The sequence below is a fragment of the Lutjanus erythropterus genome, chromosome 8 (assembly GCF_056507025.1).
Source record: "Lutjanus erythropterus isolate fLutEry1 chromosome 8, fLutEry1.hap2, whole genome shotgun sequence".
NCBI lineage: Eukaryota > Metazoa > Chordata > Actinopteri > Lutjaniformes > Lutjanidae > Lutjanus > Lutjanus erythropterus.
Genome location: NC_139324.1, coordinates 27425412 through 27444562, shown reverse-complemented (window position 1 = coordinate 27444562; position 19151 = coordinate 27425412). Strand labels below are relative to the sequence as shown.

At 38.1% G+C, this 19151-nt stretch overlaps 1 protein-coding gene across 1 annotated transcript in view; it reads right to left on the bottom strand.

Moving 5' to 3' along the window:
* The window catches only part of LOC146322967 (obg-like ATPase 1), a 74013-nt gene extending 57495 nt beyond the window's left edge, over positions 1-16518 (bottom strand). Inside the window, exons 1-4 of the mRNA XM_084725133.1 lie at positions 16344-16518; positions 16142-16233; positions 6600-6743; positions 3785-3912 (exon numbers count right to left, since the gene is read on the bottom strand). Of these exons, the coding sequence (XP_084581259.1) occupies positions 3785-3912; positions 6600-6743; positions 16142-16233; positions 16344-16358 (379 nt within the window). The 5' untranslated portion in view covers positions 16359-16518. The remainder of the gene's footprint in view (positions 1-3784; positions 3913-6599; positions 6744-16141; positions 16234-16343) is intronic.
* Between the last annotated feature and the right edge of the window lie 2633 nt (positions 16519-19151).

The following is a 19151-nucleotide window of genomic DNA, read 5'->3' as shown; positions in this document are numbered from 1 at the left end:
AAGTAACAATACTATGTATATCATGTAAATTAGTGTCTAAAAAATGATTAATTCTGTACATTGTTATAACGCTGTAATATAAATATTACAGTGAAAATATTTTAAAGAATGAGGTTGACATTATTTTATATGTCTTACTGTCAACAAACCTCATGACACACTAAAGACATCAGAGAATTTATCTAACAACTTCTAAGTTGAGTGGGTAGCTTTATTTGCATTTAATGTGTAATTTAAGGTAAATATGACACTTTGATGGGTTTCACAATATTTACAAAGGGGTATATTTTTTCTGTTACCTGTTTACATTTATTTAATATTATGTTTACTTGCAATAGAATGTGCAGTGTGCACTGTATTTAAAATATTTTTTCTTTTTACGTCTTTCTTAAATTCATTTAAGGGTTTTTCACCTGAAGGCTAACGGCTAACAGCTAAATCTAATGACAAATGAAACTGATGGAACAAAAGGAACCATCAATCTGAACTGTCAAACTAAATTGATGCACCTGCAAAATAAAACAAACAGGAAAAGGAAAAGCTGGAACCCAGGCAGACCTCTGGGTGGGTGACTCCATCCCTTTCAAGCGGGGAAGCTGCACGTGATTTTGGACTACAACTTGACATTGTTGATATATCTTATTCAGCCTGTTCTCACTCTCAACATCTTAAACGCAGCAGCTCAGTCAGTGCCCCTATGCTTCAAACTGTGACTTCTGGCATCATTTCTGGTGCTGCTCCTCTAGCGTTATGTTTTGATGTGCCATCAAAGTCAGGTTACGAGGCATAAAGAGCGAGAAAGTCCATGGATGGGCCAAACAAACACAGAACTTTCACACAGGAGACCAGGTGTCCAGCTATTCAGCTTGTTGTCAACAATAACTTCATATAAATTCAAAGTTCGTAAAGTTATGTAAGTTACGTTGCATACGTTAACTATTTTAACCCTGATTATGATCTGTTAAACCTAACCAAGCAATTTTGTTGCTTAAACCACAAGTAAGTCTCATATCATTGCACTAAAGTCTCAAGTCAAGTCCCAAATCCTACACATTGAGTTTGAATCCTAACAAGTAAAAATGTAGGCCTAATGTTCAGTTTCCAGTCTCATTGATTCACAAAGTTGTTAAGCTAATGTTAGCAAATCATTAGCCCCTTAACCATGTTAAACAGACAGTTCAACCCAAACCAAATATACATGCAGACATCCTCTGGCCTGTCTTGTCATTTTATCCATCTATACTGTTTTGGTGTGAGCTGCAGAGTTTTGGAGATATCGGCCGTAGAGATATCTGCCTTCTCTCCAGTATAATGGAACTAAATGGCACTTGGCTTGTGGTGCTCAAAGCATCAAAAGCATCATTTACTCAGTCGCTGAAAATAATCCACAGACCTTGTTGTCAGCAGTTTCATGTAGGAACTACTTTCTTTCTGCAGTAGAACGTACCAGAGCTACTTTGTAATAGAATGAAAGTAGGTCCTACATGAACCTGCTGAATTATCTCGAGTAACCGGGTCACGATTTTTGGAAAGAGACAGTGGTTTTGAATTTTTCAGATGTTTTGAGCACCACAAGCCAAATGTCATTTAGTCCCATTATGTTTGAGAGAAGGCAGACTTCTCTATGGCTGAAATCTCCAAAACTCTACAGCTCACACCGAAAAAAAAAAAAAAAAAAAAATAGATGGAAAAGCAGCACTATAAGTATGAGGGAAATATGTAATTTTGTGTCCCTTTAAAGTCCTTAAAAACTGAACTCATTTATCTCACCTTACATGTCTTGTCCGCTCTGTAAATCATTACTAACTGTTACAGTGGGTGGTCTTCCACTTCCATTTCTCACAAACTACACAGATTCAAAGGCTATTGGAAACAGAACAGAAGTAATACATTTGTCAGTGAGACACGGAGACAACTTAGAAAACAATAAAGGAAAATGGCCTTAATCTTAAACCTTTCTATCCGGCTCCTCTATGCCTGCCACCACTGACTCTCTAATCAGAGCTCCTTTCACACAGTAGGAAAGTCAATAACAGCATACAATCAGTAAACAAATTCAGCTATTTCTAAAAGGCCCTCGGCGTTCAATTCAGGTGCTGTAATTTGAATTATTCTAGCGTGTAACACTTAAATTGTGTAAGACAAAGAGCGTGTCAGAGACACAGAAAAACTTGAGACAAAGGGAGACCTGGAAAGTGAAGCCTGACTCACTGAGGGACAGACTGGCAATAATCTGCTGAGATAATCACATCTGCACATTCACAAAGTAACAGAACGCAGAGTCTGGAGTCATTCCAGATGTTTTATCATGGTTCCCACTGTTATTGTTAGAAATATCCTGGGTGTAAAAACAAAAAGGAAACCTTCACCCGCGTAATAGGTTTATTAATAACTTACTTACCTCCACTTTACCCAAACTTAATCAAAAGTGGCATTAGGAATCACATTACAGTACCATGTGGTGCTTCTTCTGTACTGTTTCCAAACCTCAGAATATGCTACTGATTGTGTGAAGCCTAAACCAGACGCAGACCCTTTCACTTCCCACTTCTGTGAATCTCATTTTGGGAGCCTCCCAGTAGGAATGTGAGGTTTGGTTTGACTTCATCAATCCTGACTGTTGTGTTGATCTTGGCAGCCACCACACAAGATGCCCGACTAGCAAGGCTTCAGCACAACAAATGCCTTTGCTTTCAAAAAGCTGGTATTGGAGCTGTTTGGTGTTGCCAATGCTGCTGTTTCAGCTACAGTATGAAATATATAAGACAGGGCTGTATTTTTAAGTTTAAAGCCCCACTCCAGTCAGTATTAAAGGGACAGTTCACCATAAAATAAAATATATTAATTCTTTACTTACCTGTAGAAGCAATCGTAGCTATTTATCCGTCTAAACTGTTTTGGAGATATTTACTGCAGAAATATCTGTGTACTCCTCACAAATATAACAGGACTAAATGGCACTGGGCTAGTGGTGTTCAATGTGCCAAAAATACATTTGGAAAAACTCGACAGCAGAAATTATGACGAGCTAATCCACAGATATTCTGGCAGATTCTACTGTAGGAAGAAAGTAGTTCCTACGTGAGACTACTCACAACAGTGATTATTTTTGGGTAATCAGGTTATTATGTCTGGAGAGAGACGTTGCTGTTGAGTATTCAAACGTATGGTTTTGTCCCTTTTGGTGTCACAAGCCAAGTGACATTTAGTCTTATTATAACTGAGAAATGAGAGACATCTCTGTGGTGATTTTGCCAAAACTCTGCAACTCACGCCAAAACTATCTAAATGGATAAATAGCACAACAGGCCAGATGAAAAGTATGTATTTTTTTTATTTTTGGGAGAACTGTTCCTTTAAATAACGTATTCTAAATACTTTGGATTCATTTTGAAATGCTTCTAAATTGTCTTGCTGAACCTATTTGTCAGGATCACTCTGTCTCTGTCTGGCTTTACAATCTCACAGAGTCTTGAAGTTGCCTCTATGTGCTTCTTCAAATTAGACGTGAAGTAATCTAAGGAGGAAAACTGCTTGGTTGGTCGCAAGCATGCATTTACATTGCACTGTAATGTCCCAGTCTTCTTGACCATGTATGTAGGTAAAATGTTCTTTACCAAAAACATATTCCTGAGTGTCCTGGTTTTGCATCTGTTCTCATGTGGTGTGTGGCAGCTGTGCATGTACAAACTGTTGCACATTTTTTTTTACATTTTGGAGCAAAAAAACAAAAAAAAAACAAATATCCCTTCAAAAAAAAAAACAAACTTGAGGTTTGACTCACGTGTCATGTGGAAGATGCCGTCACAGGCGCTGATATGGGACAGGAAGGCATTTCCCAGGCCTTGACCAGCATGAGCACCTTTCACCAGGCCAGCAATGTCAACCACATTAAGGAATGCTGGGACTTTGCTGCAACCCAGGAAGTAAAAGGAACAAAAGTCGACCATTTAAGACTTGAAACATTATCAGTATTATTATGATAAAAAACAGAAACTGCTCACATGGTACTGCAGTCAGATATAACAGTTCTTGTAAGAAGCTTGTGAAACTTTTCAGAGGACTGTGGGTCAGAATAGCTAGAAAAGCATGTTGGCCTACTAAGTGAAAAATGCAGCAGGATGCAGTATAGGACATCCTAGTATTTTTGACATAGAACACCTGACATGCTAAATCTTTTTCTGGCATACTAAATACTATGGTAGCGTGGGCACTGGGATGCAGTCACAATGACTTTTTGAGACTGTTAGTTTGTGATGTTGTCGTTGATTGCATTAGATTGTAAGGTGTTTTGAACAGATTGCTTCCCCAAATAGTATATATTTGAAGTGGTGGACAAAATAGTAGATATGCTAATACAAAATTACCTCAAATTATAGCCTCAAAAAATGCTGTAGAGTTTAATCGACACACGGAAATCACTAAAGAAGTCTTAACACAATGTGGACACCTTAAAAGATAAGGCCAATGTTATTCAATATTTTTTATTGTAAATAAATCCCATAAAAATTAATAAATAAATAATAGTGTGCTATTGTTGATCTCTCAATACTCTTCAAGCCCATTAGTTCTGACTGAAGATGTAAAATTTTAAACGGTGTAATTTTCTAGAAAGGCTTGGTAAAACAGCTGGGCACTGTGATGTTACTCAAACGGGAGCTTTTGTTGTGGACTATTTCCACCGAGCATAAAACCCTAGAATTTACAGCATTGGAACGGTGTATGTGGGACGGACTCAAAATAGACTACAATGTCCATGTTCATGGCAATTAAGGAACATGTCACCCTGTCTAATTATGTGACTCATTTATGTGTTTTGGAAACAACAATAGAAGTCTGTGACACAAACGAATAAGATACATCACAGGAAGAGGGATCAATTCATTGTTGGTTTTGGCCTTTTCATGGGATTTTCTTACAGTAAGAATTATATAGCATATCGACAGCCCTTAAAATGTAGGTAGGGTAGGCACAGGGTATATTTCAGAGCTGAAAAATTGCATTTTCTGGAACAAATTTTTTCATTTTTATGTATTAATTTCTTTCTAGCAGTGGGATCTGTTTTGCTTGTGTTTAAACATACTAGTAGTAGTTTTTAACTGGTTATAAAACAGTTTCAGTACAACGCTGATGGCTCTATATAACCCACATAAGCAAACGAGACCATCAGCGAGATGATTGGCTATTTCTATTTATCACACAGCTGTGATGAGTACTTGACTCTGACTGGTCAACTGACTCTCCCTAAGTCCCGCCCCTTTTGGAACCTCTGTCAACTTTCTCCTTTCCTGTGTCCTGCACGGCTATGGCCGCAGCTCACCTATGTTGAGAATTTAAAAAAAATTTAAGAAAATTTCAAAAAAGAAAAAAGAACCTGTAAAAGTATAGTGACATCTTAAATTAGCTAATGTTAGCAAACTGCTAGCTACTTAACTAACTATAGCATTTTGCTAACAATAGCTATCATATATAACTAGGAAGCTATCGACTGTTGTAGCCTAGCTAGCTAGTTAGCTAGAGTGAAACACTAGCCAGAGCAAAACACTACTAGCTAATGATTGGCTAGCTAGTTAGAGTTTTGCAACAGTGCAAAACATAGCTAACTAGCAAGATAATGCTTAGATTAGATTAGATTAGATTAGATTAGATTAGATTAGAAAGTTTGCCAGAGGTTCTACTGGGATAGCAAGCTTGCTCAACTGGTATTGGAGCACAGAACAAAGGGGTGGGGCTTAGGAAGGGCATTAATGCAATCATGGCATCCCACGGCCTGTTATTTCTGTTGCTATGGACACAGTTCAGATCATAGACTCAAGGAGCAATAAAATCATTTTTAAATTGATTGTGACAAACTATTGATTTTTTTAAAGTGAGCATCTGTGTAATAAGTGACATAGTGTACAGTGAGCAGATCATTCGTGCGAAAAAGCAGGACCCTGACATGAAGCCAATTCTCTACAGATTTCCTATACAATTCTTGTGAGAAAAAAAAAGAAAGAAAAAGAAATTCATGAAAAGACCAAAAGCTAACAATGAATTGATTCTGCTACCAAGTATTTCCTATCCTGTTATATTTTGAGGTTATGGAGGAGGAAACACTACCATTTTTGTCCACAGGGCCCTCCAAAATCAACACAGTATGAAAATTCCTTGTAGTAGCTTTCAGTTAAAGTATACAACATTTGCAGAAAACGTAGAACAGAACTGAATACAAGTGTACTAGTGAGATTCTTTGAAAAAAGAGAACTCAGTTCTTGTGACTAAAATCCATGTTCTCTGAGGTATTCAACATAACAATTCTTGTCAGTCAAAAGAGGGATATGTCGCTAGTAATTTGTCAGTATAGCAGAGCAAATCTGAATTCTACCTGCTTGAACAGCCTCTGTAAATGTGTATGATAACCAGGTGTTGGAGGTTCAGATGCTTCAGCTTTTCCCTTAACTGAAAACCTCGGAGTAGAGCAGCAATCATGCATCATACAGAACTGGCAGCTACATGTCAACAACATTGTTATATGTTTTCTCATACCAATGGCAAGAAGACCGACAGAGACTACAGATCTGAAGTGTGAATAATAGGTGAACGATGAGACCCCATACCTGGCAGGTTTGTGGAATTGGCAGAGGAAATCATAGCGTTCATCTGGAATGGGCACTCTGCTTTCATTTGGGTCAATGGTGCAGAAGGGGAAATTTTCAGCCGCAGCCTGACTCTTTGTCAGCACGTTGAAAAAGGTTGACTTCCTGAAAATAAAAACAGCAGTGAGGCCAATCCATCGAAAAGTGCTGGTGTGCAGAGCCTGATGGTGCGATAGTATGATCCTGAAACACTTCAGTAAATTATGCAAGACTTGCTTTTTTCGTGCACAAGAAGGAAAAGGGTTATTCTAATAGACTGAATATTTGAGCACTTAAATCAAAAATACTATATGCCCAATTACAAGGTCAGATAATCCCATAATAGATCAATTGTACATGGGATCGAGGGGCAAATTACATTCTCTGATAGATCTCAGCTGTTGAACGGGATCAGCCAAATGCTGCCCCATGTTGTGATCAGTGAGAGATTTATTTTCTATGGCACAAGAAGCTCAAGTATACTTCAAAATCTACAGACAATGGCAAGTGTCTAAGAGTAATAATGGCACGGCAGTTAACTATAATCCAGGACTTTCCATCTTTATCCCCTCACTTGGTGCTTCACTTTGAAATGATTGTTTGCTAAGTCCTATAGGCATGAAATTGCTCAAGATTGCTAAAGAGCAGGCATTAATTCCTTATATAAAGCTGAACTGTTTCTCTAACATACTTGAAGGCTATTCTTGGGTCACCTTGGGAGAAGAAAAAGAAAGACAGTCCCCAGTAATGATACAACCAGGATCAGGTGTAAAAATCTTCTTAATAAAATAAACAGTTACACAGCAAATCCCTTAATAAATGCCTTAATTGTAATGTTTTTCATTAGTGGGAAACGTTATGTGGATTGACAAGTTTGCAGCCAGACTTTGGTGCATTTTCCCCTGGTGGGTACTGCAAACTTTTTTCTTACAGTCGGGACCCAAAATGGGTTGCAGACCAGTTTCTATTGTGTCACCAATTGGCAGAGTTAAATTCAAACGCATTTCCTTAAATAGTGGCTGGCATCATGTAATGAGAGATGGGGAGCAGCTCTCAAAGCCTTGTTTTGTTTCGCTCCCATTTCGATCCATTTTAATCCACCCATGGTAAAGTTACTGTTAAAACTAGGGAAGGACATTTCTGAGGAAATCGTGTGTGTGTGTGACCGCGGTCTGTTCAAAAGCTAACGCTAACCTGCATCGTTGATTCTTAAAGTTGAACATCTATAATGTTTAAAGTCTGTAAAATATTTTAATATTTGTTGAAAGGCTGGTGATAAACTGAACAGCTGCTTTTTTTTGCACTTAAGAATCCAAGTGAGCAAAAGTTCACAAACAAGCTGTAATTTAATTTCCAATTTTATTACAAGATTTAGAAATTACACATCACAAATTATAATACTCAGCTCTTCATATAAATCTTGGATCTTACTTGAATTAAAGTTGGTAGCATTTTATAATACATTGCATTGTTTAATGATGTGTAAAACTAACAGCGAGATATAGCATTGATTTATTAAAAAGTCACTAATAATGACAACGTGTCCACCTGACAGTGATGTCTTTGCAAATATATCGTTTGATAATACTCGTATTATGACAAATACATTATTGATTTCAAAATACAAGTGAAGGAACCCTTTGTTTGGTGTATATTTCACTAACGCAGCCTGCTATTCTTTGACCTGGAAGAAGCTGCAGTGTATCTCATCCAAAAACTAAACATGTATCATCCTCTCTCTAATATTTGTAATTGCAGGGCTAATGGAGTATTATTACATGGAAGAATTACATACTCTTCTTAATGCCGATTTTTCACCACACAACAATTCATTAACTCTACAGTTACAGATGGTGGTTAATAATAAATAGTTGTGGCTGAAAATAAAAATCTGTCCAGCGTCCTACTAGACAGTTGTGTGAAGGGCTTTTCCTGTGGTAAATAAAGGGCTAAATACAAAGTTAAAAGGACAGTCAACCCCAGGAATTTTGGAGATATCAGCTGTAGGGGCATCTGCATTCTTATGGATACAATGGGACTAAATGGCACTCGGCTTGTGGTGCTCAAAGCATCAAAAAATACATTTGAAAAACTCAACAGCCATGTCTCTTTCCAGAAACCATGACCCGGATCCTCAAGATAATCCACAGAGCTTGTTGTGAGCAGTTTCATGGTGGAACTACTTTCTTTCGACCATAGAAAGAAAGTAGTTCCTCATCAAACAACCATTTATATTCAAGACGAGGCAGACATCTCTACAGCCAGTATCACCAAAACTCTGAAACTCAACACAAAACTATCTAGATTGATAAATATCACTACAGGTAAGAGAAATAATACTTGATTTAGGGGTGGATTGTCCCTTTGAGGTGGAAGAGGAGAAAGATGAGGAAATGTGTGGTTTTGCAAATCAATCCCTAATCACACATTTTTCACTGGTGGTCAAAGTGCAGGGTCGACTACACACCGTCAACTTACATGACTCTTGTTATGGTTGATATTTGTGTTACTACAACAGTTCATACGAGAAGATTCTTGGTTCTCTGTTTTACTGGTTAAATGGTTTGTTAATATCAATCGTCTTGGTTATCCTCATGCAAGCTGCTTAATTCGGTTTCATAATTACACTGTTAGATTGTTTCTCACTCTCTACCGACTCTGAACAAATGAAAACTTAAAATGTAGGCTAGCTAATATTTATATATAAATGTGGGCAAATACAGGAATATTAACTCATTAAGCATATTAAATTGGGCTTTTGGGACCTTTAAGTTAATAGAGATTCACCAGATACAAGAAGTAATTATCTAAAGATTAATTGTTCGGAGTGGCTTCTTAATTTATGTCTGCTACATATACACAGAGACATGACGAGCCAATTTCGCAAGGCAGACTGAGCTGATACACTTGGCAAAAGGCAGGTACCCATTAATTCCTTTCAGTCTGGGTGACCCAGAGGAGAAATTTAAAGGGAAATTTGAAGTGGGTTGTATGAAGTACTTATCAATAGTCAGTGTATTAGCTACAGTAGATGTTGGTCAGCATGCCCCAAATTTGGAGTAGCAACAGCACAAAAGCTAAGTAATTTACTGCTGTGGACAGGGTCAGCAACAAAATGTACTTTAGCCACTTAAAAAAAGGTCCAACTAAAAGAAAAGCAATATCAGTTTAAGTGTATGCTATATTTAGAACATTTTCACAGCTTTACTTTTCTGTCAGACAGCCTTTTCTGATGGTAAACTGCCGTTAAATAAGCCAAATATCCCTCTCACCAAACCAACCAAACTCCATGAGAGAAATCAGTAATTTTACCCCACAGAACATGAGAGTTGCTTGTCTTCACGGCCTCTCTCTCTTAGTTTGTTTGTGTTATTGTGTGACGTCTGTGTTTCCTTCTGTGAGTCTAAACTATCCTTTTAAAACACAGAAGTCACGGAATAACACAAACAAACTAACAGGTCGAGGCAGCGGTGGACCAACAATTACCATGTTCTGCAAGGTAAAATTACTGATTTCGCCTATGGAGTTTGGCTGGTTTAAAGGAAACACTATTTAGCTTATATAATGACTGTTTCATGTCAGAAAAGACTGTGATACAAAGTAAAGCAGTGAAGATGTTGTAAATGTAAAACACACTTAAAATGATACAGATCTCTTTAGGTGGACCTTTTGTAAGTGGCTAAAATATCTTTTGTTGCTGACCCTATCCACAGCAATACATTGCTTAGCTTCCATGCTGGTGTTCCTCTCTGTTTCTTCTAATTGGAGGTATGCTGATCACAATCTCATACAACCCCACCTCAGATAATCCAAACTATCATTTTAAGAATAACTTTAAAGATTTAGACCAATGTGTATAAACAGAAACCAGAATATCCCAATAAGGGGTTAAAAGGACAAGACAAGACTTTTTCGTGCCTTTGAGCAGAGAGAATGGCAGTAAATAGAACATGTGCTATGGTGTAAGTGTAGAAATAGCTGCAAGGTTGGCTGAATCACACTCTCAAGTTTCCCGTGTGTGTGTGAAGAATGGTCAGTTACGCCCAGCTAACAGCAGGCTGGCATCCAAACATGGATCATTCATGAAGAAACCATAGGAGGGTTGACGAGTTGTTCTTTGACACAAATGTGGTATGGCAGGCCACAACCTCAACGAGTTCTTCTTCTAACACCAGGAAGAAATTGTGGTTTTTCACTGGGGTAAGAAATGAAAACACTGGACACTAGAGTTGGATGTTTGTGCAAGAAGCTCCAAAATCTAGAAAAACATTATCAGACACCTTACATGTGAAGAAGCGCGATCTTTCACTGAGTCTACACAGTTTTTATTCTCTCCATTATCATATCCAGTATCTAAATATACAATTAAATGAGTTCTGTGAAAAAAATACCCTCAGTTTGTCTGCAGTATCTGTGGCTTCAACTTGATTCAGTACAGTAACTGGATAAATGTCTCCACATCATGGGCCTCTCTGTGCCTTCAAAACCTGCAGTTGTTGGGTCTTACAAAACTTTCTGGGCTGCTTGAAAACAACAGATTGGTTCAAAACGGCTCAAAAAAAATTGTTTGAGGGGCTGCAAAAAGATGAGAACCTGTCAGCTGAGCAGAAGATAACCGATCACTGTGGCTCAGAGGGGCCTACAGGAAAGTCTGTAGGGTCTGCCCTGTGATTACGTTCTGTCACAGATGTACCTGAAGGTCTCGGTAAGGTGCTGACAAGGTGGATTTGTCTGAGCAGGTCTGACATGCAGACAGCGTGTCAGCCTCTAACACACACCGCAGCCATGTAGCACCAATTCTTGTCAAGACGTCCACCTTCCCAATAAAAATCTCTCACAGACTGAGTAACTGTGAGACTCTTCATTTGTCATAAAATGGGTTCATATGTCAGAGAAATGTTCATTGATGCACAATCATCATTCAGACAATCACGTGTGTCTTATTCTCAGTAAATGCATCCTTTTGTAGACTAACAAGAATTTGAAAACACCCCCAAACAGACTTTTACATACTCTCCATGTCATACATCTATGCCTTTAGGGATTTATCTCTAAGGTATCATCCCTTTAATCTCTCTTTTAGATCAGTGTGAACTTCATTCATATATTCATATCTTACAAGACTCACTAACCGCTAACATCACAACAGCATTACAACATTATATATGCATCCTGCACCTCATAGGAATAGTTCCACCCACAAGCTAAGCAATGCACTGCTGTGGACAGGGTCAGCAGCAAAATCTATTTTAGATACTTTAAAAAAGGCCCATCCTAAACAAAATCTATATCAGTTTGCATTTATACTTTATTTACAATATTTTCATTGCTTTGCCTTGCTGTCTGTCAGCCTTTTCTGATGGGAAACTGCTATTATACAAGCCAAATGTTGCTCTCTCCAAGGCAACCAAACTCCTTTGTCAAAAACAGCAATTTTACCTCAGAGAACACGGAGGTTTCTGGTCTACCGCTGCCTTGATTAGTTTGTTTGTTTATGTGATTGTGAGACTTTGGGGAATCCAAACTAACCCTTTAAAACACCAACGTCACACAATAACACAAACAAACAAATCAAATGAGGCAGCAGTAGACCAGCAGCTCCAGTGTTTTGTGATGTAAAATGGCTGTTTTTGCCAAGGCAGTCTGGTGACTTTAGAGAGAACAATATTTGGCTTATATAACGGCTGTTTCCTGTCAGAAAAGACTGTCTGATGGCAAGATAAACTGGACGTGCGCTGACTGTTATCTACTGCTGGTAATACACTGACTACACACCGCTTCAAACTATCCCTGTAAAAAAAAATTGAAAAAATTGAAACCTATACAGTAATATCATTGGGGTTTGATTCCTTTAGCTCATGGTGCTAAAGAGTTTGGCTACAAAAGGTTATGTCATAGTTGCAAAACACCAAAACTCTTCTTGTTTAAAAGGACGAGATGAGCTCAATGAAGGGAGTACTTTAATGATAACGATGAAAATTTAGAAAAATTGCTTGACTAAATAATCTCCTACATAATTATTTTCCCTAAAACACCAGAGGCACTGGTTGTACCTGGCAGACGAGGAGATGTTTCAAACAATTACGGGCAAATGGCCATGTTAAATTCCTACAAGCAAAGTAAAAGAGTCTGAGTGACACAGTGCAAAGCAGAGAGTTGTGGTTAAAACAGACAACGGATTTTCATTCAGTTTCCTCAAAAATGTCTTCCATGTATTGTAGTGAAAGTCGTTGGTTGTTTTTTGTGCAATATTTTTCATTTTATTTTGGTAATTTAATAGTCTGACTCCAGGAGACAGACTCTCAGTTCGCAGCACTGAACACACCCACTGAGCTGAAGAAGAAGTGAGAAGAAAGCAGCCTGTAGTGTCAGGACATTTTCACATCTAACACAGAGAATTAAGATTTTATTTTAGCCAAACTAGGGTTGGTGATTGTTATAACAGTGAAAAGACTAACCAAGGCAGTTTTGGTGAGTTTTATTTTGTTTTTCTGTCTAGTTTGAATGAAATGTTTTACAATTAGTTCACAAGGAAATTGAAGCTCATCATACTTCAGTAAAAACTGGGACTCAGAGGGTGGATGGCTATATTTTTTTCTGCTTAATAAGGAAAACAGGTGAAAAACTATTTCCTTTCTTGACATTTTGTGAGTGTATTTTGTTTGTTGGACCTCTTCCTCTTAGCTGGGAGATGTTCTCCCAGCATCTTAGTCCTGTTACTGAACTGTTCCAACAATCGCCAACCTGATTTGGTTGAAATAAACCCTTTACTCACTGTATTAGGTGTGAAATGTTATTTATATTGTGTCTCTACAGACAGTTTTCTCTCACTCGTTCTTCAGCTCAGTGGATGTGCTCTGAGCAGCGGCTTTCACTCTGCAGACAATTTAAGTCAGAGTAAAGCAACCACACCACAGAAACATGTTATTAACCACCCAGCCAACGTTTAATCATTAAAAAAATGTCAAGTATATAAAGTTAGGTCCTAAAATCAGTGTTGTTACTGGTTGATTCACAGGGCTTATAAAGTGTTGGGAGACCGTGGCTCTGGCACTGAGCCATATTTCAGGTCCGCCCAAAAAATCCTGAACACCAAAGTCGTGAACAACAGTTTCAGCACAACATAGTTCTCAGCCTTTCAGTCGTTTTCAGCAGCTATGTTCTAACATGGATAATGTGCTTAGATGAAAAACTCTAAATTCTTTTTACACGGACGTTAAATTAGCTGAATAAAAGCACAGAAATCAACCAAAAAAACTACTGCTGGAGGATCAGTTGTCAATGGCTGTTATATTCGTCCAACTGCCAAACCCTAACACACAAATAAACCTGTGAGAAAAGTATCAGCAACCAAAAGTATCGGCAGTCACTGGTTGTTGGACTGACGGTGGCCAGTTATAAAATGTTAACATATATCACTGTACTCCTGTGTCAGTTTCCTAATTTATTTATTTGTTTGACGTTTCTGTCATACCCCGTTGTATCCATCTCATGCTGCATCTGTGGTCACAACGTTGTTGCTCACAGTAATCCTGCCTCCCTAGTCCCTGACGTAACTAGTTCTCGGTTCTATACCAGCAGAGTGTTGGTGCTACTCTGGAACCAGTTTTCCTCGTCTAAGAGTCGGTTCTTTGTTGAAATGCAAAGAACCGGTTTGACATTAGACACCGGCCCTTAAACTGCCTTGATGGACAAGGGTTGTGTTCTCCTTGTTTTTGACTGGAGAGCTGTCTGGATGTACACTGACCTTTGACCAGTCAGTGCATGACATGATTAGTAATAAGCGGGTATTTAAAAATGAGACAGGACAAAAACAGGATTCGTTCATGGTTTTCATTCGTTTAACACTCTGCTGTGCATTCATAGTAGTCTAGAAGGTTAATTTCTGCTTGCTGTCATATAGCTTTATTCTAAAGTAGATGGATCATGACATGCTGATCAATAAGACATCACATAGAATTAATATTATTAAACGCACAAGATGTAAGCTGAACCTGGTGACACTGTAAAGTAGCGTGGGGTCATAGGAGTTGCTTTCTTCATTGTTTAACAACAACTATAGCTGATGAAAATCTATACGACATGACTCAGACAGAAATCATCTTCACGGGTGAGGTTATGTTTAGTCACAATTGCTGATGTATTTCCTCACTCTCTGACATACCCCATGTTTTCCCAGAAGTTAGAGCAACTATCAGCTGCTAGAAAACCCACCGAATTACAGATTTCTTTGGGTTTGATGTACACAGTTGAACAAAATATATAACATAGGTGCAGAATTTTGAGATATTTTTATGTGGAAATATTACATTTTATAACTTTGCTTGTTTTCTGTAATTGAAATCACAATGCTGTAATAATAAAACCCACATTCATAGATACAAGGATACATCATACAGAATATTTAGTATATGATGTAAAATGACCAGCACTCTTTGAAGGTTTACCCCCAACTAGAACACTTATCACCATAAAAATAAGTAACATTTGAAGCATTTCGTAAAAGTTTGGCCAGCTCACACACTTTTATTTAGACACAGAGAAAGTTAAAACGCAGGGATGAAAAGCTCTCGTGGGATTTGATCCTTAGCTAGTGGGGGAACACATGTTCCGGACACTTAACACCCTTAGGAACACTCCTCAGGTTGTTAAGGAACGCTCAAATATTTTCCACGAACTCTCAGCTAAGGAGCAGAATTTTGGGGGGTTTTCTGGCTAACATCCAGCACATCCCATTACATTTTGCTTGTTTTAAAGGGATAGTTCACCCCAAAATTTCTCTGAGATTTGGAGATATCAGCCATAGAGATGTCTGCCTTCTCTCCGATGTATAGTAATGGAACTAAATGGCGCTCACAGCACCATAAAAATAAATTTGAAAATCTTGTTGTGAGCAGTTTCATGTAGAAATTATTTTCTTTCTGCAATAGAATCTACCAGATCTACTTTCTTTCCACAAGAAAAAGTAGTTCTGACATTAAATTGCTCACAACAGGGCCTGTAGATTATCTTGAGTAACCAGGTCAAGATTTCTGAAAAGTGAAATTGGTGTCGAATTTTTCAAATGTAATTTTTTTTGGCACTTTGATCACCACATGCTGGGTGCCCCCTAGTCCAATTATTTGCAAGAGAAGGCAAACATCTGTGCAGCCGATATCTCCAAAACTCTGCAACTTGCACCAAAACTATTTAAATAGATAAATGCCACTACATTTAAGATGAGAAATATGTATTTTTGATTTGGGGTGAACTGATCATTACAGTGTGGCATGCACAAAGTGTAAAAATGTAACTGAAGTTTTAAGTTGTTTGTATATATAAATTCATAATGTTTCCATAAATTTATTTTCTACTATTTGGTCATGCATTCTACTGTACTCGACTTACATCCTGCCTTACATGCGTTTATATTTATGGTATCATGGAGGGCAGACATAGTTCAGATGTGGACAGAGCACATGGTGCCTGCAGAGTGAATGGTGAGAAGGCGACTCTATCTATGCAAATAAAAAGCCTTTACTTACCCAACATTGGGCAGGCCAACAACTCCAATTTTCAATGAGGTGCCAAACCTTCCAATCAGTGGTGGCGGCTTTGGTGCATCATCTCCCTTTCCCTGACAAAGATAATGTGGAAATGTCTACAGTCAGAACGAGGAGCACTTGTCGTTACATAATCTACAATACATGCCAATTATTGAATGGAGCCATTCCTCATGGAGTGCACCTTCTTTGGAGCCATTTCCCACGGTTAAGGTTTTGCTGACTTCCACAACAGCTCACAAACTCATGAGAAAACACAGCACATTCATTGACAGAAAACGAGCTAAGCTAAGTCCTCAAATGAAACCAGTCGACTGCACTTTGCGTGCACTCCCCGCGCTCAAAATAGCACATGCAGCCCCTGGAAATGAAAGTTGACACTGTAAGCTGGCAAGCTGACCTGTACTTCCAAATTTAGCTGTCGATACTATCGATGCAGGCTGATGAGCTGCAGTAGGATCAATCTTACATAGAACTGTTGGTTGAAAAGTGTGTATTGAAAGCATAGTTAATCTTTATCAGAGGCTTGACTGTGTTGTCAGCAGCTGTCTGCTTTCTATTAACATTTGAATCATCTGTCTTGACAGTCGTCTAACTGAAGACATCCACAAGATGTGTCTCTATACTGACAGGTCCAAGCAATTTCACCATCTCCCCCTGTTTTATAGCTTATCGGCTTCCAACAGCAATAAATACTTATTGTCAAGCAGTTTATTTCACAGTGCACTTAAATGTATATCAATTCTATTTCCTTGCTGTGGTCTGTATTTACCTGCCACCAAAGTAAACAATGACCTGGCAACCTTAAAGTGCAAGTAATAAAAGAAACGGCAGATGAGACACAGACATTGTTATTTAAAGCCAGCCATAACAAAAATAACAAAGGATAAATACTATTTATCTTGATATTTGTATTCTTACAAGGAAGCAGAATAAATCTGACAACAAAAAAATATCTGCAAGAAAAGGAAGATATCCTTCATCTTGAGAAAATCTTCACACTTGTACCCACTTTTTCCTATTAAATGAGCTTCCTCTGATCTACAATAATACAACAATGTGCAGCTTCAGCACCACAGAAATAAAGTCTAACATCCTTGCACTCATAGTTTCCTCCAGCCCCCCTTTGAGAGAAACAGGTGTAGCCACATGAGCGCTCGAAATTACAACAATTAGTTAAATGTCCTCAAATAAACTTCCCTCAGCAGAAATACAAATTAAAGCACACAGGGGCACAACCAGAAACCATCGCCCAATCCAGCAGCCTGTCTGGTTTAACATGCAGAAAATGAGGCTCTAATAATCTGGATTTGAGGCAAGTGAGGCTGGCTTTGTAGAAAGAATTTAAATGAATAGGTCTGAATTAATCATTTATCTTTTGTTGATGGATGCACCCCCACTTAGACTCATCACAATAGACGCAGAGCGTTTTGTTCGACCAAATAAATCATTCCCATTGTTTAAGGTACATTGATCAATCTAATGGCTTGTAATAGGCTCCTAATTGCCACAGAGAAGTGCACCCGAATGGAGTCCAGAATTACAGATTCAACTCAAAATTCTCACTTGAATGACAAGGCAAGATCATGTTCTCTCCTTTTGTCTCACGTAAACATCATCTGAAAAATCCCTTATTTTATTATTATTGGGACAAATAAATTTCATTTAATATAAATTCAAAGCAAAAAAAGACCTTTATATTTTTTTGGTGCATTAAGATTCTGTGATTCTTATGTAGATTTCTTTGTTAGGACTTGGAAGCATCATTATTTTACTCTGAACGGCCCACTTCTCCTTATCAAGATATGATACTACACAAACACTCATGTATACAAGAATATTAATATTTGAACAAATAAAATTGAAGACTGTAATAATTATTACAATATTATGTATTATTAATTGCGACTAAAACCGGTGAATCTTTATTTTATTTTGAAAAATAATTGAGGACTGAATTAAAGGGCTAAATCTATAACCTGATTTTTTATATATTATGAAAGCATAAATGAAAATAAATGTCTTTACACTCGTTCATTTTCATTTAACGCTCGAATTAATTCGACTTCTATAGCAACAATCAACTTTGTTTATGTAGAATAGAAATTTAATAGCGTTAACAGCACTCTGCAGCCAAATTGTCGTGATTGCAGAAATGATTCCATTTTCTTGGCAGCGCTCAGTATTTGATGAGACTGATTTTTATTCACCCTTCCAAAGGTGGGGTTTTAAAGGAAAAAAAAAAGAGTATTTGAAGAAATTGCGCCTGTGCTGACTGGCAGCATTCACACTCTATAATGGAGCATTATTTGCCCATTTTGAATACTGTAATGCACATCTTTCGGTCAAGCCTTTCTCTGGAAAATTGCTTTAACTTTTAAAGGGATGATGATTCACGTTAGAGCAGGTCAATTTTACATTGTGCCATTATCCCCGGGTGTTTTAACAAGCTATGGACTATTACTGAATTGTGATATTAAAAGAAAAAATAATAAGAGTTGCGAGTTTGGGAAAATTGTTGAATTTACGCGACGACATCCTCTTAATTGTGTATGATTTAATCAAATGAGTGATTAGGTTGGTGCTGCATTTTATTTCTCATGCAGGCACCGCGGTTTAATGGAGCTGACAGGCGGCCTCACAGCAGCAGGTATCCCGCAGGATGCCCAAACTTTTTTCCGCCTATAAAATACTTTAAAAAACACGTCTACTGCTGATACGCGCTGATAAAGCAAGCTGTCATTTTTAATTAACCCCTCACCTGCACTCCCCCAACAAGTAAGCAGGGGAGGAAGAGGAGGGTAAGGGGGGCGTACATACGGCGCGGCCGCGCGCAAAAGCGACCACACGCACGCACGTAAATTTCGGCTGCAAGTAAACAAACCGCAGGTGAGTTGATCAATTGCGAGTCCTGGTCTGTTTTTCTTCGTGTATTCGGAGATAAGACGTTTTTTTAGTGAGACATAAATGATGTAACCGCGGATGGAGACGT